The sequence below is a fragment of the Strix aluco genome, chromosome 4, assembly GCF_031877795.1.
Source record: "Strix aluco isolate bStrAlu1 chromosome 4, bStrAlu1.hap1, whole genome shotgun sequence".
Taxonomy (NCBI): domain Eukaryota; kingdom Metazoa; phylum Chordata; class Aves; order Strigiformes; family Strigidae; genus Strix; species Strix aluco.
This window is the reverse complement of record NC_133934.1, coordinates 88,902,252-88,926,766: the sequence shown is the minus strand read 5'-3', so window position 1 is coordinate 88,926,766 and position 24,515 is coordinate 88,902,252. Positions and strand designations below refer to the sequence as shown.

Here is a 24,515-nt window from a genome sequence, read left to right as displayed (position 1 = left end):
CTCCCTCCCGCCCGCCCTCCGCCTGCATGGAGAGAGCCACAGAATGGCGGAGCGAGAGAAAGGAGCCGCATCCCCGCCCGCCTCCTCCCCATTCCTGGGGCTGCACCTCGCCTCGCCTCCCAATTTCAGGTACCGGCCGCCCCACCCCTCACCTTTCCAGGACCCCCGCGGGGCTGCCCCTGCCCCCCGCCCCGAGCAACGCTCCCCATCCACTGCAGCCCCCCCCCGCCCCGGGCTCCCGCCTCCTCCAGCGCCTCTGCCTCCTCCCCGCGCGTCCCTTCGGCCCCCCCACCCCACTCATCCCTCCAGCCCCCCCACCCCCGGCACCGCTGACCCCACACCGCATACACCGCTCCAGCCCCCCATCGCTGCTCAGCCCGCCCACCCCATATGTTGCTTCAGCCCTGCCCCCCAACCCATGTTGGCCCTCACCCCATCTACCATCGCAGCCCCCACCAGCCCCCTGCTTGGCCCCGTGTCCCCCCCCAACCCCCCCACCCTCCTTACCTGTCTTATCTCCTCTTCAAACACCTCTTCCTGACGAAAAAAAGCTTAATCTCTTCCCCGCACCCCCGGGAAAGCCTTTTTCTAGCCCTTTCCTAGAAATCCCAGGTGCTCCCGCTTCCTTCCCACCCCTGTGAAACAGGAACCCCAAGCGAGAGGGTGGGAGAGTGCCAGGATTGATCCTCCTGGCCATACCAAGTGCTCCCATCGATTTGGGATGCAGGGGCTGTCTCTCCTCCAAAACCCAATGAGGCTGCTCATGGGGACTTCCGATGGCACAGACCAGGCCCGGGATGGCAGGGAGGGCTTTGGAACCTCCGGTGCCTCCCAAGGGCAGGTTTGGGATGGGGATGCACTGGTGGGGGTAAGGGAGCTCTGCCACTGCCCACGGGTGCGGTGCCCGGCGTTGTCTGCTTGCCAGCCAAGGCAGGCTCGTGGCTTCTGGCAGGCGTGTGCTATCGTCAGCCATTGCTCTCTGCTTGTCTCTGGCACCCAGGGGTGCTGCGGGGGAGCTGGCTGGGAAAGGGGGATCCATACCGGCTGCTTTGTGTGGTGAGGTTTTGGGGAGGGAAAGGAGGGGCTGGTTCACGCTTGGGGCCACGGCTATTACCTCTGGCAGGCCCCAGCCCCTGAGGCTCGAGGGCCAGCAGGTCCCTGTGAGGAAGCAGGCAGGTGCAGCCAAGCTACGGTGGTGTTCAGGCAATTTACCCCTGAAGGGCTCCTCTGCTCCCAGAGCCCCTTTGTCGAGTGGCTCCGGGGCTTCGGCAGCCGCCTCCTATTGCAGCACTGCCTGCAAGAGCTGCTGGGAGCTGTTGCAACATGGCTGGGTAAACCCTGCAAATCGAGTGATTAAATGCTGCCTCTGCAAACATCCACCATGGAGAAGGGGCTTGGCCACTGAGCCGGGGGCCGGAGGCTGAGCTGCCAAGCAGCTCCGGGCCCGTGAGAGGGTCAGGCTCGCCACCCGGCCCTGTCCTGGATGCAGCGGCTGTCCCCTGGGCACCCTCGCGCTCCCCAGCAAACAGCGATGCCCCGGGAGGGAGAATGAGGTGCTGCTTCTTTCAGTGCCTCAGACTTTCGGAAAGGGAGCCCAGCAGAAAGGGAAGAACCGACCACCATGGGGGAGGCCATGCAGCCGGGTGGAAAGCCAGGGAGTTGAAGCTTCCCCAGGCACCGAGCTTGGGGTGTGAACCTTGAAGTGGAATGAGATGCTGGTGACATCCCGGAGCCTGGGGCAGGGTCTGGCAGGCCAGAGGCGATGCTGTGGTGGGGAGCAGTGTGCGAGGTGGGAGCCCGCTTGTGAAATGCTGGTGAGCTGGGTTACATGGCACAGCCTGGGTTGTGCCTGTCCCAGGTCCTGAGTCCCTGCTGCAGGGGCTCAGTGAGGGGCTACCCCCCTGTGGCCAAGCTGGAGCTGGCAATGATGAGCATGGCTCAGGGTGAGGGCTCAGCCCAGGGCTGGTGGCAAGCTCCTGGGTGAGCCCTGCCCTCTGCCCCAGCTTGCTGCCTGCAGGACGAGGTGTTTCAGCTTTTCTGCCCTCCGGTACGTTCACCTGCTCTTCCAACTCCCACGGTGGTGACATGCCAGCGAACAAGCACATTAGGTGATCAGTTGGCTTGAATCGGGAGAGGTCTTGGTCCTGGTCAGCAAGCAGCCTGATGGGCTGGGGTCTGAAGCTCTGGAGAGGCCGGATCTGGCAGGTCCTTGTTGCTGGTGATGGTTTGGTGACATCTGAGAGGATGTGGGAGGAGCAGGATGGTGAGGTGAGCCCTCCTTTAGCCAGGGGGACCTCCAGAGGTGGCTGGTCACCATGACAAGAACAGTAGCATTTTAGGAGACAGCGGTAAAAAAGTTCCTCTCATCCAGCCTCCCTGTTGTCCTTAACCCTCCCAAAGCCTCATGGCAGGGCCTGCGCCCCACTGGGGCTCCTTAGCATCTTTCTCTGGGACACCATGTTGCAGTTCCTTGCCCTGCCAAGAAGCTTTGCCAGTATTTCAGAACACAATTTTCGGGAAGGGAAACCCCCGCTTCTGCCCAGTATAAGAGTGGCAGGGAGGGCTGGCACCACTGGGGTGCAGCTGGGCGCAGGGCCCCGCAGTGCTCACCATGCTGTCTGCCCCGCTGCCCCCAGGAGTGCACCTCTGATGTAGCTGGGATCTGGGGAGGGTTTCAGTGACCTATCCCCTCTTCTGGTTTCCCTAATAAAAGCAAAGAGCATCTACCTAGCTGCTGGGGCAGGAAGGCTCCCAGGGAAGGAAACCTTTAGGGAGTTATTTGCACGGGTCAGGAGAGAGGGGGAACTATCCCGCTCCTCGGGGAGCCCTGTGGGAAATCACAGCCCTTTTCTGTGCCGTTGCTGGGGCCTCAAGAGGGGAGGAGGTCTCTGGGGGAAGGAGACCCCTCCATCTCCTCGGGAAGTTCAAAGAAGCACCTTCAGGCTGAGGCAAAAATCAATCCTAGCACTATGGGTTGTTTTATGTGTCTGCTGTGCTCATCTGGAACCATTGGAAGAGCCTGTTTGGAGGCGATGAGCTGGGTGTCGGAGTGGGGCTACCTGTCTTCTTGTGAGGGGAGAGGAAAGGGCTGTCTTCTGATGGAGAGAGAGGAGCCTTCTCTTGGGTTCAAATAAAAGACTCTTGGTGGCTCTTGCGAAGAAAGAAAAAACCCAGGGCCAGCCAAATGTAGGATAGTACTTTTTTCCCCACTGATGCTGGTTACAGGACTTCCACACAGTGTGGCCTGGGAGCAGAGGATCGGAATGTGGCCTGGGCAGCCGGGCTTGTTGGATCCCCAGCTCCATCTTGCCGTGTTGCCCTGGCCAAGTCCCCACGCGGGAAATCCCACGCAGCGGCGGCGGGCTGGCGTAAGTCCCCTTTTCCCTGGCAGGGGATGGGGTCAAGGGAGGCACAGCAGCCAGGCTTGATTATAAAGCTGTTATTAGGGCTGTGATCAAGCTGCTCCTCCTGTGGGGAGGTAACGACTGCCTCTGCTCACATACCCACGCGTGCTGCCCCACTCGCAGTTCCCGGGTGTCCCGAGTTTACCGGTTCTCGTGTGTTCAGCAGGGCTGCCAACCTCCGGATGCCTCTTGGCACATCCTTCAGGAGAGCAGCTGTAACCTCTGTGGGCACAGGGCTCGCCCACCCTTCCAGCCGGGGGGCAACCTCCCACGTACCTGCAACTCTGTGGTGCCCGCCTGCAGCAGCACGCAGGTGGCACCCATGCCTCCGCTGCTGCCGCTGGCGAAGGAGCTTGGCCAAAATTCCTCTGTAGGTCCTGCTCAGACTTTTACTGCCAATGATGGAGATAAGGGAAGTCAGAGCTGTTTCATTTTGCTGGTATTTTTAGCCTCTTTGAGAAGCAAAAGAGAAAGGCAGGGGTGTTTCCAGCACAGGGAGCAGGGAGGGATAACGGAAAGCCTTCCTTGTATCTCCTAGGAAGTCCTGGAGCATCCATATGAGAGGAGAAAAGGGCGGGTGTAATACAGAAATAGAGCTTACTTTATTCATCGCATTAAGCGAGGAGGTTTCGAGCAGACGAGGTGCCTCCAGGCAGAGCTGGTAGGGAAGATGGAGCCCTGGATACCGTTATCAAGGATCTGAGAGACAATGAACACAGTATCATGAGTGACATTCGCCGGTGGCATGGCACTGGTGGGGCGAGAGCCAGCAATGGGTCAGCTCAGCAGAGCTGTCCGGGCCACCCGGTGAGCGAGACTGCTGCGAACATCACCCACCTTAACCCCAGCAGGGGCGAGGCTGGGTCCCAGGCAGCTGGTGGTGCTGGCCAGGCTGGTGGGAGATGTGCCCATCACTCACAGCCCCTGGGCTGGGGAGGACCGAGGAGAGCTCCTGGGGTGGGTGCCAGCGTGGGGCGGGAGGGCAGTGCTGCGATGGGTGGCAGTGGGGTGCGGCCCTGCTGGGTGCCAGCGCCGAGCATGTGCAGCTGGTGAGGCGAGGGGATGCCCTGTCCCCATCTCGAAATCGGGGTGGGCGCTTCTTTCTCAGAGCTGCTTTGGCTCCATTGCGATGGGGCGAGGGAGGAACGGCTCCGCAGAGGCTCATGGTCTGCAGCATGCCGGTGGGCGGCAAGTGGGTCCGAGAGGCGCGGGGGTGATGGAGGATTATCTGAGGCCACTGTGCCAACGGCTTGTCAGCAATGCCTGGCAGCCCCTCCTGGGAAAGGCTCCTATTTCCTTCAGCAGCAGAAGAGGGGTGGGAACTGGCAGAGCAGCTCACCAGGTATTTCTCTGCCCCTTAACAGGGGTTCGAGGTTGGGGAAGTTCAGGAATGGCCCTGCCTGAGATGGGAGTGGGGCTGGGGGTTAGGTGGGGGCAGATGGGGAAGGGGCAGCACTCCCGGCACTGCTCTGCACTGCTGGGCTTGCCCCTTGGCAAAGGCACTCTTGCTTCCCTCTGCTCGGGGAAGGCAGCCGGTCCCGCTGTGCTGGAAACACTCTGGCCTTTGCATCGCTGAGCGGCCCTGCTCTACCTGGCGAGAAGCCGGAAAAATGCTCCCATCTCCCACAGGAAGGGATCCCATCGCTGCGGCGGGGCAGAGCCCCTCATCCTTGACTCAGCCAGCAATGCTGCAAGGGCAGGAGGAGGAGGAGGCCGGGTGGCACGGGCATCTGTGCCAGAGTAAGCAGATCCTCTCTGCTGCGGGTGCTGGGGCGCGGGCGCTGGAGCAGGACCAGGAGCCGGGCTGGCTGGCTGGCAGTGGAGGCAGTCAGCATCCCCAGCAGAGTGCAGGGACTTGGCACTGGCTCAGCTGGGGAGGTTATTTTTTTTTTAATTTTTTTTTTCCCCTCCAGGACAGCTGATTCCATCTATTTTTAATGAGCTTCCCCAGGTTGCGCAGTGAGGAGACAGAGCAGCGCCGGCAGCCACAGACTGCGACGGGGCAGGCGGAGGGGCAGCGGGCACCCAGTGTTCGGCTGTCATCTCCCTCACTCCTCCTCGGCCCAGGCCCAGGGGATCTCTTTTTTGGGGTGGGAGCGTGTCCCCCAGGGAAGGGGGGTCCTCCTCAATGCAGCTGCCCTTGAAAATGGAGTCGAGCACCGAGGAGGAGAGCTGGCTGGAAGATCAGTGGGAGAAATGGTAGGGGACCGGCTGGGCCTTGGGGCGGGGGGTGCTGTCCTGTGGGCCTGCAGGGGGATGAGGGGCAGCCCCTTGCCCCTGGGTACATCACCCTTCTCCGCGAGCGATGGTCACAGGACAGGAGCAAACTTGGCGCCCAGTCAGGCCCAAAGTTTCTCCGGCTGCTCAGGGAGCTGCATGGCAGCTGGGTGCTGGAGCAGCAAAGGCAGCTGGCCGCATCCTGCCGCGCACCAGCATCTGCAGGCAGGGCCAGTGCTGGACACCCGCGCAGCAACTCCCCATCCCCGAGGGCTCAGGCAGGGCTGCCTGTCCCCATCTCAGAGCGGGGGGTGCTGCCACCCACCCCAGCTGCTCCTGCAGAGCCAGGCAGCCCCTACCAGCCCCTCAGCAACATTGTGCCTCTCGCTGGGACCCCATGGCACCCGCTGCGCTCCCACACCGCGGCTGGTGGGGGCCCCGAGCATTAGCGGGTGGTGATGTCCCACCCTGGAGACCCGCGTAACCGGAGAAGAAATCAATTTCTGCTTTGAAGGCTCATCATGAGCCTCCTGCTCCGCGTTCCCCACCTCCCACAGGCAGCAGCAGGAGATGGGGGGGGTGGGTGTCCGGACACCCCACCCTGTGCTGAAGGCTGTGTCCCTGCCTCCCCAGTGCATCTCACAGGGGCTGGCCCCATGGGCAGAGTCATTACCAGCCATCTTCACCCCACAAGCCCACCGCTGGCAGGGTCCTCAGAAACATGGAGGCGAGATGTTGTTTTCTCCACACACTTCTCCTGTTCCTTCCCCCTCTCTGGGGGCTGGGATAAGGGAGGTGTTACCCCTCCATGGCACTGGCTTGGTGCCACTGCCGGAGGGGGGAGCCCCAAGGTGTGCGAGTGATGCTTAAAGCATGGGTGGGAGCTCTGCAGGTTGGTGGGGGCCAAGCCAGAGAGGGGTGATGAGCTCAGAATGGTGCTTTCACCTCAGCATCTCCCAGTCCGAGGAGCTGGGAGCAAATGGAAATGGTGGCACACAAAGCAATGCCTGTGACCACTCCAGACAAAACTTGTGGTGTTACTGTAAAAGCAAAAAGCAAGATGAAAAAAAATGTTAGCAAGATGTTTTGGCTTACAGTGGGGCTGAGTTGGTTGGCAGAGGACTTTCGAACTCGGATCTTTTATTTACCCCCGTGGTAATGAATAAGCGAGAGGAGCATTGCGGTACCACCACGGAGAAATGTTTTAATGCACAGAATCCGGGAGCGCCTCGCTGTTCCCCTGGGGATGCAAGCAAGTACATGAGGAGCCCGCTTGTCAGCACGTTTCCAGCCACTAAAAGGATATCTCTGTAAACTTCTTGATGGGGTGTAATGAGCCTGTGGGGCTGATAGCCCTAAGGGACCACTGAGGCCGTGCAGACAGGCTCCGCAGCACCAATGGTCGTGGGGATGCCCGCAGTCACCCCCAGGAGTGATTTTGGCACAGAGGGAAATCACTGCCCTCTCTTACTGCAAGGCACCTGGGCTGGAACACCCCTCCCAGCTGCGGCTCAGGGGCTGGGTGTGCCATGGCCGGCGGGTTTGTGGTGCTTGCAAGGTCTGTGGGTCTTGATGTGGTCACCCATCCCAGCGGGTCCATCCTCCCGCTGTGCCCTTGCCAGGACCCCCAGCCCGTCCCCTCCCTGTCTTTGCCCCACTGGGTGTTTTTGCCCAGCTGGGACAACCCCAGAGCCTTCCCGGTGTGGTGGGAGCTGAACCTCTTGGGACAGGGCTGTCTGTCCCATGCTCTCCCGACCTGCACATCCCTGCTGCCTTTGGTCAGGCAGGGGCTAGTTTAGGGCACACTCCTCCTGCCTCCCCACAGCCGCAGACCATGTCAAGCCCAGCCATTCGGTGGGGACAGACTCATCCCCTCTGAAAGGAGCCCCCTTCCCAGTCTTTCTTCCCAGTAAAGATTGGGAGAGCCTCTTGTGGGGCGGGCGGTGCTGCTCCCTGCCCGCAGGCAGCATGCTGCCCTGCGCCCTCCTGCCTGCTGCCTGCGCAGTGGGTGATCGCGCCGTCTCCACTCCCTCCAGGCTCACCCATGACATCAGCCTCGAGGAGTTTGAGGATGAAGACCTCTCTGAGATCACCGACGAGTGTGGAATCAGCCTGCACTGCAAGGAGAGCCTGGCTGCCCGGGTAAGTGCAATGGGGATGGGGACAGGGATGGGCAGAGTGTGCCGGTGGGCTGGAGGGACTATCAGCTCCCATGCAGGACCACCAGCTCCCCAGGCTAGTGATGCTTCCTCAAGGTGCCCATTGCCACAACCCCAATCCCCTCTGCTCGGCAGTGTCCTCTCCTCGCTACAGCACAGAGCAAACCCTTCCTGAGCCAGCCAAACCCAAGGGACAAAAAAACATCTTAAAGCCGGTGCCTTTTGGTTCCCACTGTGCTGGGTTTGACTTTGTTCCTCAGGGATGAGCCTAAGGGTTTGGGCATGACAGGGGGCATTGCCTGCCATATGAGCGGGGCACGTGATGAGCATCCTTGGGAAGCGAGGACATGTGCGAGGTGCCACCAAAGGTCCCACACGGGCTGTGCCTCCTGCCCCCACGTGCATCTCTGGGCCTGGAGGTGCAGCTGGGCTTGCAGGGCGAGAGCTCTCCTCTGCTCACCCGAGGTGTTCCTTCTGGCTTGCTAGCTGCTTTTAGCAAGAGCTGTCCTCAGGCATCTAGGAGGCAGGACAATTGGAGGCTGGTGAGGCAGGGATGGAGGAGGTGGCTCTGACCCCAGCAGGCGGCAGGTGAAATAAAAATGGGATCTGTGAAGCCTGTGCAGATGCTGCAGGTGGGTCTCCCATCCACCTTAAGCACCCTGAGCCACACTGCAGAGACCCCCAGGGGGTTCACACCACTATCTGAACTGCCTGAGAAGGCCACGGGGGGCAGAAACATGGAGATAAACTGAGAATTAACATTGGATTTGGAAATACACAGGGATTCTGCATCTTGCCAATGTGTTTCATGCTAAGGGGGTGCAAATGCTGGAGAGGCAACCAAATGGTTTGAGAATTGTTTCACCCCTCAGGAGAAATATTTCCTCTGCAAAACTGATAAAGACCCAGCAAGGAGGGGAAAGGTAGAGGAATTTGTCGCAGATTTAAAGTTAGACAGTGAATTTGTGGTGTTGGGAATCCCTTGTTGCAGGCAGGAGGGTACAGGCACACCTCATCTCTGGGAGGTGAAGGTGTCCTGCTGTGCTCCCTGGTCTAATTCGGGACCTTCCCAGCAGAAATTCTCATGATCCCGGAGATGGGGCTGCTGCTCCACATCTCTGCTCTGGCCCCAGCTTCCTCCTGCTCCGGGATGTTATGGTCAGGGAAGGATGGGGACGGCCTGGACTTGTGGGATGTGTTGGCTGAAGGAAGGAGGGATAACGCTGGAGGCAAAACCAAAGGCAAACCTGGAGCTGGGTGTCCACGAGGGCACAGCTGCAGTGAGGGCAGGGCATTGGGAAGATCTTCCTGCAATAGGTGAGGCAGACAGGGGCTGTGGGTGCATTGCTGGATGCTTCCCATTAACCGTCCCAATTCTCCGCTGCTGGCAGCACCACTGGGCTCTTAGGACAGGATTTCTTTTTTCTTTACAGACTGCCAGCCCTTGGCTGAGGTTTGGCAGGGAGGGTAAGGGGCAGGGGGGGACTTGCAGCTCAACTGCTGCAGCCCTTCCTTGAGGGTGAGGAAAAATAGACTGTTTTGTCCACTTAAAACAGTTTACTGAGGGGTTTCTGCGTCCCTGAGCTGTGATGCAGAGACCTGACCTTTGGGAGAGGGTTGGCTCTGGCTCCAGCAGCAAGCCCCACGCCTTCCCCGGGGACAGCGTGGAGCTGCTTTGCACAAACGCCCCGGTGCAACGAGTCTGCCGGGGTGGAAGGGGGATGCGAGGCTGCCCCCGTGGAAGCAATGAGCTATTCATAAACACAGCAAAGGAAGAAGCTTACCACACTCAGAAAAAAAATGCCTGCTAAAAATATGTCCAAATGGTTTATACGGGACACGGAGGATTGCCCGAGGAACAGAACTGAAAGCAGTGACAGCAATGGCGGCGAGAGGGGTTTTTCAGTCCCAGATGTCAAAGGCGAGAGCCAGGGAGCTTTCCAACCCGACTGCCAACCAGAACAAGCTCAGGGCGATGGGGTTGCAGGATCTGCCTGATGGAAGCAGCCAGGCCCAGAGGGAGCGGCTTGGCCGGGTCTGTGCACAGCGCGGGGGCCAGCAAATCAGTAATGACCCGCGGCCGACATCAGCCAGCTAATTGTATCACGTGGGGATGGCTGGCTTGGCAAGTCAGTCCGACACCGGGGCCAGGGCCGGGGGGCCCCTGCCCGTGGCGAGCTCCCGGTGCTGGTGCTGCAGAGCACCCATGATATGTAAGATGGAGGGTTGGCCCTCGTTGCCCCTGCAATGCCAGGTGAAAGACCAGCAATGGAGCGAGGTGAGGGCGAGCTGCCAGCTCGCTGGATCGCACCGGAGCAGAGAGCGCGGGGGAAGGGGGAAACGCAGGCTCTGGGGAGCGCGGTGAGCCGTGGGGCTGGGGGCATCCAGCCGCTCCGAGCTTCCCGACCTGGTGGTGAGTCTCCGGAGAGATGGGCAGGCACAGTAGCCCAGCAGTGAGCAGGAAAGCACCAGGAAGGAGCGAGGGGACAAACCCTGCCGGAGGGCTGGGAAGGCAGCAGCTGGATGGGGACAACCAGTGACCTTGGCGAGGCAGGGGCGGTCCGGGCAGAGATGCTCAGCAGCAAAACCCCGTGGCAGGAACGGGCAGCCCGTGCGGAGGTCAACACCCAAACAGAGGTGGGGTTTGGGGGTTTTTTTGGACCTGGAAAAACAAAGATGACTTCATCGTGGACTATTTTAGCAGATTTCCACAAATAGTGGCTTAGACACACAGAAACAGCAAGGAGGCGTAGACTGATGTTTGTGCAAGAGGGAACTATCCACCTCACGGACAGGAGACCATGTGCTAAGAATGAGGAATAATCCCAAGCGTGGCTGCAAAACCCCTTAATTTCAACAGGAAGACCCGGGTGAATGAAAACCGGGAGCGAAGCGAGGGGTGGGCTGAGGTGAAGCTCTGCGGAGGAGCAGAGCTGCCTTTAGAGCTGGTGAACAGCAGGGCCGGAGGCTGGCTGGGGAGGAGAGACGTCACCCCTGCCTCGCAAATGGCAGCGGTCAGGCACATTGAGAGGGACAGTTGCAACAGAAGCACCAGGCCTTTTGCTTTGGGTTTGGCCTTGGTTTGGTGGCTTGGAAATCTGGGATGACAATCCCTGGTTTCAGCAAGATGGATCCCAGCAAACAGCCAGGCTGCGGTTAATAAGGCTTGGTGTCTCATCTGGATTCCGAGAGCTGCAAAAAATGGTTAATGCAAGAATGAAAAAAAAAAAAAAAAGGAAAAAAAAAAGAAGTAACCTTCTTGGAAATAGCTGAGAGCACAAGAATGAGTGTCCAAAGGAAAAGAGCTGATACAGGCTGCAGGGCTGTGCTGAGCCTTTGTGGTCTGCATGAAAAGGCCTGAACTGGCCGTAAAGATACAGATATGTGGAGAAAAACACCAAAACACTTTGTTTTTTCAGCGTAATAAGACTGCTGGAAATGCCGGGCTTCCTCTTGATGTTCACCATCACTGATCCGGCATGCCGCTGGCAGCAGCCGCCCCCGGAAAGCCAGCGGGACCTGCTGCAAAGGGGGAAGCGGCTGCCACAAGCTGGCCAACCCGCTGATCCGAGGGCTGGCGGGGAGCCGGCTGCAGGGCCTGGGAGCAAAGGATACAGCAGCAAGGCGGCTGCTTACCCCAGGCACCTTTTCAAAGGCTGTCCTGTGAAGCCGCCTCTGTGATCCATCACCAGCTGCGGCTGCGCCAGGCTGGGGGCAGAGAGGCTTCTCCTGGCGCTTTGAAGCCCAGAGCAAAGCAGTCCCAGCTGGGTGGTAGGGAGAAGGGACACGGTTGTCCCCTCTGCTCAGCAGGTCCCTCTTGCTTCCCCATGCTCATAAAATGCTTTCCCCAGCTGAAGGTTTTGTCACTCCTCCTCCGACAGGGAAGGCTGCAGGACTAGGGGAGCAGGGAAGAGCCTTTCGCTTGCTTGACCACAGTGGGTAGAGACCAGGGTCACCCAAGCAACAGCTTGCATATCACCCCGCTCCTCTTGCAAGAGCCTTTCATTCCTAGGAAAGCAAGCAGCATCCATCCCTTCCTGGGGTCGGCAGCAGCCCCCACTCTGGAGGTTCCCCTGGCTAGACTGGTGTTCCCAGGGGTGCTTCCAGAGGTGCTCCCAGCACCCACAATTGCAGCAGGGCTCACACTGCTCCGCCCCCCCTGGGGCCCATGGACCACAGCGTTGGGACCATCAGAGACCAGCTGCCAGACACTGGGACTTTTTGCCATTGGGACAGCACCGTGCAGGTTGGAGATAGCATCAGCAGGAGCAGGCCAGCATCACGGCCATCCCAGGGATGGCTCTGTAATGGAGGCGTCAGCCTCCCCGTAACTCCATCAGGGTTCAGGTGTGCATCTTGTGTACATCCCACCACAAGATTCAGGCACTAATACTGCTCTCCCACATGCCCTAATCTCTCCCACAGGCTGAAGGGACTTTGGGAAGTCACCTCACCATCACGTCTGTGCTGAGGCATGAGCATACTCAAGCTGGCCTTAGGTGACATTAACTTGTTCCTAGAGGGCTCCCAAGGCAGCCTGTTCTGGTGGGGCAGTGTCCTTCCAGTTAGAAAGGCTTCCCAACATTTAGTCCCTGCCTTTGCTTTGCAGATCACCACAGGTCCCACTCAGATGGTAAGGTGATCTATTGCTGTGTGGTTTCCAAATCACTTTTAGTGCTACAGGCCATTAATAAGTACCTGCAGTGACTGTAGTTTCCTCCTAGCTATTGAACCTGGAATGGTGCATCCCTCCTAGGGCGCGCTTTTCTTCAGAACAGGTACTGTTTTGCTTTTCTGCATCCTTCTGGGACTTTCCCTCCTCTGTGAGTTTTCTGAGTGATTGTTACAGCTACAGGATTACTGAGGCAGCGTCATTAGCAGTCTAGGTTGAACGCCACCAGCTGACTCGAATACATGTATCTCGGCTAGGTATAATCTGTTTAGCTGGCATTTCCCCCCGGTTTTTTTCCTGTGCCTTGTTTCCTTGTTAAAATCCACGTGACTTGCCACAGGCAACTGGTGCCATGGAAATGCAGAACTTGTTGTATGAAGGCTAGCATTAAAAACAAGGGAGTTAAATGTTTAAAGCATCCAGAGGACGAGTTTTGGCGGCAGTGCTCCTCCAGGTGCTCAGCCAGTACCTGCCAGGACTGCAGCAGGGACATGGGGGTGAAATGGCCCCCGTGAGAGGGTTCATACGGTGCCTGCAGCAGGCAGAGCCCTGCCTGTGCTGGCTTTAGTCTGACAGTTTAGAAGCTGGTAGCAGCGAGAGCTCTTGGAGGAGCTGCCAGAGCTGCTGGGGCTGTTTCTTCTCCCACGGCTCAAGGGACATCCTCCGCGCAGCTGGAGATATAGATAGCATCAGCGGCAAAAAAATGCCCTTCACCTCTGTCCGCTGATGAGCTTTCGAGTCATCACAAACAGCTGATAACATGGGGAATTCAACTCGCTAATGCCAAGTCACAGCCTTTATTGCTGGCTGCAGCAACCTCCGCATGTGCAAGCTACAGTTACTGCAAGGAAGGTGGCTTGGGAAGGAAACCACTGACCTTTAAACACCTGCAGCCACGGGGAGACACCGGTGCCTCCTCGCCCAGCAACACGGCCACGAGGAGTGCGGTGGCTCAGCGCTGGGGCCCAGCCCGGCTGGTGCGATGGTGGCCACCTCGCGGGCCACGGTGGCCACCCCGCTCCGAGAGGGAAGGGCACAAGGGGAAAGAGTGGGGCTGGCCCTGGCCAGAGCACAGCCACCACCAGTGGGTGACTGGAGAGCTCGTGCCGGGCTCCTGGCTCGTCAGGTGTCCCTTCTGCACGGCTCCAGGTCCCGAGACATGCAAACGCAGGGTGTATGAGAAGAGGCTTGTTCAAGGTGAGGAGGCCAAGGCGGGTGTAACTGCCATTCCCGGCTGCCTCATGGGCATTACAGGGAAGAAGAAGCCTGACTCCTCTCAGAGGTGCATAGTGAAAATTTCAACCCCGTAGAGAGAAAAAGTAGTAGTAGTGCCGCACTGGTGCCAGTGCCCAACGTGGCGGTGGGTGCTCTGTCCGTGAGGATATTCGGGTGTGATGGGCAAGGCCCCGAGTGACCTGCTCCAGGCAGGGGTTGGACCAAACCTCCAACCAAAATGATTGTGTGTTTGTCTGAGTCCCAGCTGACAGAACAGGGTCGAAGAAAGGGCACGGTTCCCTCCCTTCTTGGGAGGAAGAATCAAAGGGCAGCCCAGGTTGGAAGGGGTCTCGAAAGATCACCTGGCCAAACCTTTTGTGGGAAAGGGAGCCTAGATGAGGTTCTCTAGCAGCCTGTCCAGTCCATCTTGAAAACCTCCAGTGATGGGGACTCCCCCACGTCCCTGGGGAGGCGGTTCTGTTGAATGACTGTTCTCACTGCAAAAAATGCCCTTGTTCTGTCGAGACGAAGCCCAGGCGTGCGCGTTTGTGCCCTTCGTGGGGAATGTGTTGTTCACATGTACCTACAGGCACCTGCCGGGAATGAGGTGGGGGGGTGCCCCATCATCCTGGGGGGGTGTCGCCGAGCAGGGAGGGGGGCTCCCCGGCCGCGGGAATAGCATCCTGCCCCTTTAAAAGGACGAGGCCGCCGGCTGCCCAGGCGGCTGCACCAGCCTCCCCCCGCCGGCTTCCTTCCCCCCCTCTTCCCTTCCCCGGCCCCGGCGGGAGGCGCGGCGGCTGCTGGCCCGCCCGCCCGCCCTCCCGGTGGCCTGATCGCGGCCGCTAATCCCGGCAGGGCCATGTGAGCCGGCCGGGCGGCGGGGCCCGGGCGGCGGGCGGCGGGGAGGCCAGCCGGCTGCAGGCGGAGATGCTCCAGCTCGACCTCATCGACGCGGCGGGGGAGGCGCCGGCCGAGGAGCAGACGGCGCCCGAGCCGCTGCAGAAAGAGCCCCCGGCCGGGACCACGGATGTCTACAGGCCGAAGCGACCCACAACTCTTAACCTCTTCCCGCAGGTGCCTCGCAGCCAGGTGAGGACGGGACGGGGGGGTTGGGGCGAGCGGAGGTGCAGGGGAGGAGGAGGAGGAGGGATGCTCCCGCCGCCGGGAGCTTTTGTCTCGGAGGGATGGAGGGAGGGATGGATGGCGGGGAGTCTGGAGGGCTGGCGGGGAGAGGCTCGGCTCCCCCTCCCCGCGATGCCCGGCGGGGCAGCCGCTGCCCCCCGCATCCGCCGGGGGTCCCTGCCCGCCGCCGCCCGCATCCCCAGGCCAGGCCCAGCGCAGGCTCGGCCGCTGCTACAGAGCCGGAGGGGGCGGTCAGCGGGCCCGGGGGGCACCGGGGGACAGACATGGGGACGTGCTCACCCCCTGCCAGGCTGCCCCCTCGCACCGCCGACCCCCCGCTGGCTGTGGCTCTTGCCCGGCACAGGGGGCTTAGGAGCCGGGGGGGGTCCTTCTTCCATCCCTGCTGCCCCGGTGGGGCGGGGAGCAGGCCAGGGAGGGGGACATCAGCGTGGCAGGACTGAGCTGTGCCCCCAGCAGAGCCCGTGGGGCCTGGCAGAGAGCCGTGGGGCAGGGGCAAGGTGGGAGCGGGGAAGGGACCCCACAGGGATGGAGAGCAAACGAGGCATGGCGCAGCGAACGCATGAATGAGCCATCGCGGGACGGGGCACCACGCCACGGGGCTGGCGAGCCCAGGGCTGGCACCGCTAGCCAACGGCTGGCTGGGCTTCAGCTACCCCAGGTCAGGGCAGGATGGTGACACCGGGTGCCCCATGCCGGGCGGTGGGGACTTGGCGGCGGGGACTCGGCTGCCTCCGCTCCTGAGCAGCGGCACCCAGCAAAAGCGTCATTAATGTCAGCACCCCGTGCAAAATTCGAGAGACAGAACAGCAACGCCCAAAATGGTGGCTAGGAGGATAAGGGGGTTGTGTTGTCTCAGTCACGCTCAGATTTTGTGTGAGGTTTTGGATGGTTTTCCCCGCCCCGTGCAGCCGTGCGGTTGCTGTCATCCCCGGGGCGAGCAGCGTTTCGGTGCCCCGCACGCTGACCCTCTGAGCGGCAGCCGGAGCCCCTTTGCTCCGTTTGCAAACTTCACACAAACCCATGCAAGGTGCGTGACGTGCAGGGCTATTTTTGCCAGCCTCCTGCGTTCGGCCGTGCCTTCTGCCAAGTAGGAGGATTTTCGTTGCGGTGACGTTCAGCCGAGGAGCATGAAACGAGAGGCAGGTGTCCCTGTGGGTGACAGATGGGGAGTAGTCGGAGCTGGGTGTCACCAGCCCAGCACCAGCAGCTGATGCCAGCTCTCTGCCTGAGGCCACGGGTGGGAGGAGGAGGAGGAGGAGGAGGAGGAAGGCACACAGCCAGGATGGGCGCCCTCGGGGCAGCTGGCACGGGGGACAAAGGCAGCAGGGCTGGGGAGGAGGAGGGAGGGGAGCCCCACTGAGCATAATGGACAAGGGGACAGTGGCAGCCTTGTCCCACCCTGTGTGGGGACCCTGAGGAGCAAGCGGCACGTGGCAGCCACATCCAGCTGGGGGGACGGGGGACAGCAGGGCCCCCCTCTAGTCCCAACCAGTGCCCAGAGGTGGCAGCAGGCCTGCAGAGAGGGGTGGAGGGGGGGGGGAGTTTGCATAGACTGTGTGCTGGGGAGGGGCAGCTGATGGTCCCCTGACAGTGGGATGGTGAAGGCTGTGGGGCCGCACCGGGAGACACGGGTATGGCCCAAACTGAGGAGGTGGGGAATGGGAGATGGGGGCTTTGCCAGAGCTGGCAGTGGGAGCCCAGAGGCAATGGGGGTGGGTGCACAGGGCCGGGGCATGGCTGTGGAGAGCATGTTGGTGGCATCTAGTGAGAGGCAGAAGAAGCGCTGCAGGCAGGCTGGCTGTGAGGCGCTTGGGGTGCCTGTTCTGGATGCCTGCCTCTGGCCAAAGGCAGTTTTTCCCTGCCCACATCCCCGAGGGAGGGACAGGGTGCAGGGCATCCCTTGGCGATTGGCCTGAGAGATCCACCTCCACCTGTGCCAGACCCTACTGGACCCTCCTGGCCTGCCCAGCTCCTGCCTCCTGCAGGTGGTTAGAAGAGGGACGGTGGCCACACGACCTCTCTTGAATGCCCATCCAGGGCACCGGGCTGCCCTCCTGCATCTGCAGCCTCCTGGCGCTGGGCAAGGTGTGCAGGGGCAGAGCAGCATCCCACCCTCTGTTCCAGCTTCTCCTTGCGGGGCCAGGAGCTGGCTTGGTGATGTCTGGGTTGCTGCTGGGCTATCTGTAATCATCATCCCAGGCAAGTGGACTGGAGGTGGTGAGAGGAACATCCCCAGCTTCCCAGGAGGGGAAGAAACAGCTGCTGGGACTGGCTAAGTTCATCCTCTAAGACCTTGTGAATGCCCCTCTGCCCTGGCTGGACATTGCAGACCCCAGAGTGCCCTGGGTGGGCTCAGTGGGCTCTGCCTGCTGTGTTGCTGCCTCCCCTCCTGTCCTGGTCCGGGCAGCCAGGCTGGCTTGTGTGCTGGCCCCGTGGCACTTTGCACGCAAGAGGCCGTCGCTGCAGCAGCTTGCCTGGCCCGCGTCCCGGCTCATCATGTCCCTGGGAAAGGCAAGCGGGGACGCGCCGTTATTTGCCTTGGCACAGGAGGGGCTTGCGGAGGCCGTGCTGGGAGGTCGCCGAAGCGCCATGGCAGGGGTCTCTTCCCCTCCCTATGCTGAGGCAGGGATCTGGCAGCTGTGGTTCAGCAGCCTGTGACTCAGTGGCCTTTCAGGGCAAAGACTTGCTTCATGTTGATGGGGAAGCAAAGCAAGGATGGGCCAGGTCCTGCGCGGCTGGTAATAGCTGCAGGCTGGCAATAAGGCCGTGAGAAAATCCAGGGAGTCCCAGTGGGGCTTAGTACTTGAGCAAAAATTAACGGTCTGGAAAATATCACTGCTGCAGCTGGAGGAGAAACACCCGCTTGCCCTGCAGGAGGGGCTGAGGGTGCGCAGCCAGGGAGAATTTGGGGGTGGAGGAGAGGATGGGCACCAGGGTTGGGACTGCAGCAGGGGGAGTGTCACGCCCTGCTGAGGTGGGCAGGGAGGGCTTGTCCCCCATCTGCAGGAGGGTCCTTGTTAGAGAGGACCTAGTGGCCTTTGGTCCCTGAGTCTCACAGTGAGACTGAGCATGTGTTCCCCTGTGCACACGCACGCGTGTGTGGTTTGAAGGTAGGCAGGGCAAGAGGGACGGGAGCGAAGCATGAGGACTCCAGGCGGGTTCGGGTCTTGAGTTTTTTGGCTTGGGACTGTCCAGCCATGGGCTCTTGCAGACAAGTCACCCCAGGGTGGATGAGTGCCACCATCCCGGCCAGGCCGTCTGCCTCCCGGCTGGCTCCTTGCCCATCCTGCTTCGGCCACAGCGCCAGCTCTCACAGCAGCGGCGTGGCAAGATGTGGGGCTGGCGGTGGGGTCCCCGAGCACCGTGTGCCCAGGTGAGGGGGGAGCTGAGCGGGGTGCTGCAGATCCGGGGAGGGATGGGTGCCACCACCACCGCTGCGCCACACGCTGTTTACTGTTTGGGCTACAAGGCGGCTTTGTTCTTCTCCTCAGGACACTCTGAATAACAACTCTCTGGGGAAAAAGCACAGTTGGCAGGAGCGGGTGTCCCGGTCGTCGTCCCCTCTGAAAACGGGTGAGTTCTCGGGCTGTCGGCCAGGGGCAGCTCCTTGCACCCTTTCATGGCTCTCAAGAGCCTGGGGCAAGTGGTGCTGGAGCAGGAGGTTGGGGAAGACATCCCACATGGATGCAGGGTGCATGTCCATCTTGAGTCTGGGTCGCATCCCCAACCACCTTCCCTGGCAGGGAGCATCAGCCTCTGCGGGGCTGTCAATGCTGCTCTTCCCCTCCAGGTGAGCAGACCCCTCCCCACGACCATGTTTGCCTGAGTGATGAGGTCAATCACCAAAACAGCACAACCTCCACCAAAGACCGGGGCACATCCACGGAGAGCCCGTGCCGGCGCACAGCGGCCACCCAGATGGCACCCGCCTGCGTTGCCTCATCCCGGCCACCTGAGAAGCACCAGGCCACCAGCCGGCCCCCACCACACGGTGCCAGCGTAGTGGTGGTGACGACGAGGGGCCCCGAGGCCCACCGGGACCGCATCCGCTACCAGACGGACGTGAGGCTGGAAGCCACAGAGGAGATCTACCTGACGCCCGTGCAGAAGAACTCAGACCCCCTGGAGACTGACAAGCCCTTCCTATCTCAGTCCAGTGAGAACCGCATGTCCATCAGCTCCGACATCGACACCTCCGGGTATTCGGCCCTGGCAGGGAAAACCAACCCCTCCATCAGTGAGGAGGATGAGGTGCTGGACTACATGTCCTCCCCCGACAAGACGAACCTGCCCAGGGCCTCCTGCGGTGGCGGGAGCGGTGGCTGCCGGCCAGGGCACAGCCTTCAGAGAGCCTCGGTGAGTTCGGACACCAGCGCCCTCTCCTACGACTCGGTCAAATACACACTGGTGGTGGACGAGAACGTGCAGCTGGAGCTGGTCAGCCTCAAGCAGTGCTACTCGGGGTACAGTGACGAGAGCGACTCGGCCACCGTCTACGACAACTGCGTCTCCTCACCCTACGAGTCAGCCATCGGCGAGGAGTATGAGGAGGATGCGCTGAAGCGTGACTCGGTCTGCCTCTCCGAGGACTCCACCCCTGAGGCGGACATCCACTTCTCCAAGAAGTTCCTCAACGTCTTCATGAGTGGCCGGGCGCGCTCGTCCAGTGAGTGCTGGGCGACGGGGGGAGGTGGGCTGGTGGCTGCCTGCCCGGGCAGCCCTGCCTGTCTCTGGTATGAGGCTGAGGGCATGCTCAGGAGATGGAAAACGACCAGCAGATACAAGCCCCAGCTCTGCTTACTGCAGCATGTGGCTTTGTCCCTGGTGGTCAGGAAGGCATGGGAGGGCTTGGAAAAGCTTTGCGACTTGCAGGTGGAGGTGTTTCAGGCTGCTTTTTTAGCTAGCCCAAGGTACGGCCATGCTGAGGGGGAGGCTGAAGGGTCTTGCAGGGGGACAGCATCCCTCCTGGAGTGCCACCCTCCTCCCCAAGCCTGGAGGAGCACTGGGGCTGGTGGCCCAGTAGGCAGGGTTTCCCACAGTGTGGCTGGTGCCACAGTGCTGGTGACACCAGCTGACACAGCTGCGTGGGTTGGCGCAGAGAGGTTGAGGTCCCAGCGGGGACCACTGGCCACCAGCACGGCGGCTCTAGCCATGCCTTCCTCTCCTGTGGCACTGCGTGGCTTTGTCTCGGCCGAGCCATCCTCCAGGAGCCTCACCATGTCCTTCCCTTGGCTGTGGTGCTGACCCCTCAATGCTGAGGCGTCCCCCTCTGCCTTCGTCCCCAGGTGCTGAGTCCTTCGGGTTGTTCTCCTGCGTGATCAACGGGGAGGAGCAGGAGCAGACCCACCGTGCTGTCTTTAGGTGAGCTTGCAGGCGTGAGCCTCTCACGGAGGAAAGGCGGTGCTGCCCTCCCACCATGGTGGGGACAGCCCACCCCAGTGTTTCCAGGCCCGTAGCTCATGCCCTGCCCAGGAGCAACATCTGCCCTGTCTGCTGCATGGGCAAGCCGGGACCTCTGGGGAGCAGCATGGGTGGTGCCATAGGGGATACCCTTGCCATAAGTGCCAGGATGCTGCTGTCTTTTGAGCCTAAACCTGCTCCGATGCTTTATTTAGCATCTTGGGTCCCTGTGACTAATTAGACCTGCCAGGGTGCTGCCCACCTGGGCCGCTGGTGGGTTTTGTGTTGCCCCAGCAGGCCACCAGCGCTGCTGGCCAGCCAGGTGCTAGCGCCTCTCTACCCAGGTTTGTGCCTCGCCATGCGGATGAGCTGGAGCTGGAGGTGGACGATCCTTTGCTGGTGGAGGTGCAGGCAGAAGATTATTGGTATGAGGCCTACAACATGCGAACGGGTGACCGGGGCATTTTTCCTGCCTACTACGCTATCGAAGTCACCAAGGACCCGGACCATGTAACAGGTACCAATCCTCTGCACGCAGCCTGCTGCCGTCCCCCATCTTGCGTCCACCTCCTCTGCGCTGAGCGGAGGCTGGAGCTGAGCAGGGGGATGGAGGGAGGACCAAGCCAGGCACCCAGCAGGGAATGATGGGCAGCTTCTGGTGGGATGCTGGGACCTGGTACCTGGTGTTGCTTTTTTTGGAAACGAAGCTTTTTTTGGGCAGGGAAACATGCAGGGGTGGGAATATGGAGAGGGGAGGTGGAGCTCAGCCCACATGCCTGGTCACCTGCGATGATCCCCGCTGCCTGCTCTCTCTTCCAGCTCTGGCCAAGAGCAGCGACTGGGTGGACCAGTTTCGGGTGAAGTTCCTTGGCTCGGTGCAGGTTCCCTATCACAAGGGCAATGACGTGCTCTGCGCGGCCATGCAGAAGGTATTGTCCCACCCCATCCCTGGGAGCAGGTGGGCCTGCTCCTCCTGGCAGCAGGCCAGAGCCTCGGTGGGGAAGGGAAGGGGTGAGCCATCATCACTGCTCACGAGTCCCAGGCTTTGTCTCTCTGTTTTCTCCCCCAGATTGCCACCACGCGCCGCCTCACTGTGCACTTTAACCCACCCTCCAGCTGTGTCCTGGAGATCAGCGTGCGTGGGGTCAAGATTGCCGTGAAAGCTGACGACTCCAAGGAGCACAGCAAGGTAGTGCCCCACTCCACGCTCTTCTCATTCCTTCCCTGGCGCTGCTCTGAGCCTGGCTCGTGCCCCCTGCGCTACAGGTCGTGTTTGCATATGAAAATTGGGGGTCTCCACCCCATGTCTGCGGGTGTTGGAAACACCATCAGCAGGGTTGTAGGGCCACCGTCAGGGACCCCCGTGCCTCACAGGATCCCAGCTTTGAGCCACGCCGCCGGCTAATGCCCTCGCAGCTGCCAAGTGCATCGCTGCACTGGGATGCTGCGAGCTGAGCCACACTGGTAATCTGTCAGCTGCTCCTAAACCTTTCTGCTACTATTTTGAGTGGTGTCCTCCAAATCTGCCCTGTAATCTCTTTAGCTGGCTGGGGCAGGCTGCTGATTAGCGTTCTGCATAAGTAGCCTAGCAAAGCATGGCGAGATGCTGGGCAGAGGCAAGCGAGGACTTTGCAGCAGGCTGTTGGGAAACCTCCCCTACAGCTGGGGATGGGAGTACTTCATGGCTTAGAATGCTGTGACAGTGCTGGGCTGGGGTTTCTACAGGTCTTGCCTGCATCTAGAGGATGCCATCAACTTAGCTGTGCTTTAAACTCCTATAAATCAGTTCTCATTTCTGGCTGGGACCCTTTGAACAGCTGGGCTTGAATGACCTATTTAGTTCTAAGTTATACATTCACCTTCTATCTGCTGGTATTTGAGAGCCTTTTTAGCAAGGGAGAAGGGCTGTGTGTGCTGAGTGAACAGCAGCACTGACTCTAGCTTGAGTACAGCCTAACTCCAGGGAAACACCACAGAAGCTGCTGTGGGTAGAGGCAGCGGGCGTGGGAGCCAGCAGGGCTGCCTGGAGGAGCACCCTGCGTGCAGGTGTTCAGGGCCATCCCGAAACTGCTGCTGGTAGCAGCCCAGGATCGGGCTCTAATTCATTTCACTGCTCGGTCCAAGTGCATATTTCCAGGAGCCAGAGACCAGCTGCCCCGCAGGGTGGTGGGGAGGAGAGCTTTGACAGTTTGTCTCTCTCTCTCTCCCCCAGGTAAACAAGTGTAGCCATTTTTTCCAGCTGAAGAACATTTCCTTTTGTGGGTACCATCCAAAGAACAACAAGTGAGTAGCAGGGAGGTGCAGGGCGGCTCTCAACTCTAACAGCTCATCATGGAGGCTTTGCTGCCTTCCTGCTCCCTGGGGGCAGCACAACTGGGGCTGGGAAGGGAAGGGGAGGTTTCAAGCACCCCGGTCCTGAGAGCTCCCCTTCCCCTGTGAGCCCAGTGCTGCAGCTTCAAGCAAAAGCAACCTTTAGACGGGACTTCATCCCAGCTCTGGGCATGGGCCATGGCAGCTGGTGGCTGCTAAGGTTTGGGAGTGGTGCAGGTCCCAAACACCTATGCTCAAGGGTTGGGCACACCTCGGGGCTGCTGGGGTGCCTGCTTGTCTGCTGGGCCAGTCATGCCCACTCTCTCTGCCCTCAGATATTTTGGGTTCATCACCAAGCACCCTGCTGACCACAGATTTGCCTGTCATGTCTTTGTCTCGGAGGAGTCAACGAAGCCACTGGCAGAGTCCGTAGGGTGAGTCGTGGCTGGGCAGGGAAGGCTTGCTCCTGAAGGGCGGGAGGAACAAGGCAGCCAGGCTGAGTCGTGCCATCTCCTCATACCTGGGGGGCTTGGACCTGGCCCCAGCCTGGCACCTCTTCCCTCAAGTGAGAGGCTTGGGGTAAGAGCCAGGGCTGACAAGGCTATGGGCAGCATATTCCTGACAGCACTGGAACAAGTCCCAGTGCAAGGCTTTGCAGGCAGATGGCTGAAAGTCATGCGCTGTGCAGGGGATGAGAGCAAGGATGGAGACCCTGCGGCTCTGAGGGCAGCTCTGGGTGCTAACGCAGGAGGGGCCAGGGGCTGGAGGGTCAAAGTGGCCGCAGGGTAGGGAGCGAGGGTGAGAAGGGAAGCAGGGCTCTGTAAATGCCTCGTGGGGAGTACGCTGCTCAGCTTTGCCTGGTGCTGTGTTGCAGGAGGGCTTTTCAGCAATTCTACAAGGAGTATGTGGAGTACACGTGCCCCACGGAGGACATCTACCTGGAGTAGGGGCTGGCACTGGCACCTCCTGCACAGCCAGGGCTGCAGTCTGGCCCCTTCCCCGTGTCGTGCATGGACAAGAGCTGCTTTGAGCCTGGAGGAGGAGCGGGCCCGGGGCAGGGCTCCCCGGGGCACGGAGCGCCGCCTCTTTTCGTGACTCCCCTTCCTTGGGCTGGGGGGGACGGGAGGGGGGAGGGCTGGACAAATTGTGTTTATTGTACAAAATACTCTTAGTTTATTCTATTGGAGAAGCACCCGCTGGGTGCCCTGCCTGTGAGCGGTGGAGGGGTGGGCAGCACCGTGCTCGGGCCCTTTCCTGCTGCAGGCTGGGGTGACAGCATCTCCTCCTTGTGACCATGGCCCAGCTTCCCGTCACATCCCTCTGGGGTGACTTTTAATGCAGTGGCAGAGTCGGACTCTTGCAGTATGAAGACACAGCAGCTACAGCAAACAAGACCCATGATGTGCTGGCTCCTGCCTGGGAGACGGGCTTGCCCTGGGCAGGCATCACCTCTCTGCCAGGCCCGGGGGACAAGGCTGCTGGGCAGGGATGACAGAGGGACCCCCACTCTCTCCTCTGCCAGAGCCAGTGCCAGGATGAGCTGAGACAGCTCACCTCTGCCTCTGCCCCCATCCCTGTCCCTCCCCTCTTGTATCTGTGCCCTGGGGAGAGAGAAAAATCCCCCCCCCCATACCTCCCTGCAGTAACTACACCCTTAGGAGGGGAGCCTTTCTCTGCCCCTTTCCCCCTCTCCCCTCAGCTGCAGGTGGCAGGGCTGGGCCACCCCAGAGTGGTGGGGCCGAGCTGGGTGCCTGCCAGAAGCAGGGCAGGGAAGGGCTAAAGCCTGCAGGGAGCCGTGCGAAGCACCGGGGAGGTAGAAGAGCTCTCCCGGTCCCTGCAGCCATCGGTCTCTGTGCTTCAGCTGGATCTGCTGTGACGGCAGAAACTATTAAATATGATGGTTCATGGAGCACGGCTGCTGTGGTGTTTGTGTCCCACTGCAGTGGGTTTAGACCCTGGCTCCTTCCTTCCCTTGGGACCCCAAGAGGAGCTGGA

At 60.6% G+C, this 24,515-nt stretch overlaps 1 protein-coding gene across 2 annotated transcripts; it reads left to right on the top strand.

The window, feature by feature from the left end:
* Positions 1 to 24,429, top strand: MAPK8IP1 (mitogen-activated protein kinase 8 interacting protein 1). 2 transcript variants are annotated; one of them, XM_074824107.1, is made up of 12 exons: positions 1 to 129; positions 7,658 to 7,763; positions 14,523 to 14,756; positions 18,302 to 18,383; positions 18,601 to 19,476; positions 20,096 to 20,171; positions 20,555 to 20,727; positions 21,030 to 21,139; positions 21,280 to 21,399; positions 22,423 to 22,493; positions 22,856 to 22,954; positions 23,395 to 24,429. In XM_074824107.1, exons 1-12 carry the CDS (start codon positions 44 to 46, stop codon positions 23,465 to 23,467), a joined length of 2,106 nt encoding a protein of 701 aa, XP_074680208.1. In that variant the 5' UTR covers positions 1 to 43; the 3' UTR covers positions 23,468 to 24,429. The 2 variants fall into 2 exon arrangements, with proteins under 2 accessions (XP_074680208.1, XP_074680209.1); XM_074824108.1 differs by lacking the exon at positions 1 to 129 and adding an exon at positions 5,496 to 5,603.
* Positions 24,430 to 24,515: the final 86 nt, after the last annotated feature.

What these genes read in the sequence shown, in the direction of transcription:
- MAPK8IP1 (XM_074824107.1), top strand. Translation starts at nt 44, where the DNA reads ATGGCGGAGCGAGAGAAAGGAGCCGCATCCCCGCCCGCCTCCTCCCCA. An exon ending in GCCTCGCCTCCCAATTTCAG is followed by an intron (nt 130 to 7,657) that starts GTACCGGCCGCC and finishes CACTCCCTCCAG; the next exon opens with GCTCACCCATGACATCAGCC. An exon ending in GTCGTCCCCTCTGAAAACGG is followed by an intron (nt 18,384 to 18,600) that starts GTGAGTTCTCGG and finishes CTTCCCCTCCAG; the next exon opens with GTGAGCAGACCCCTCCCCAC.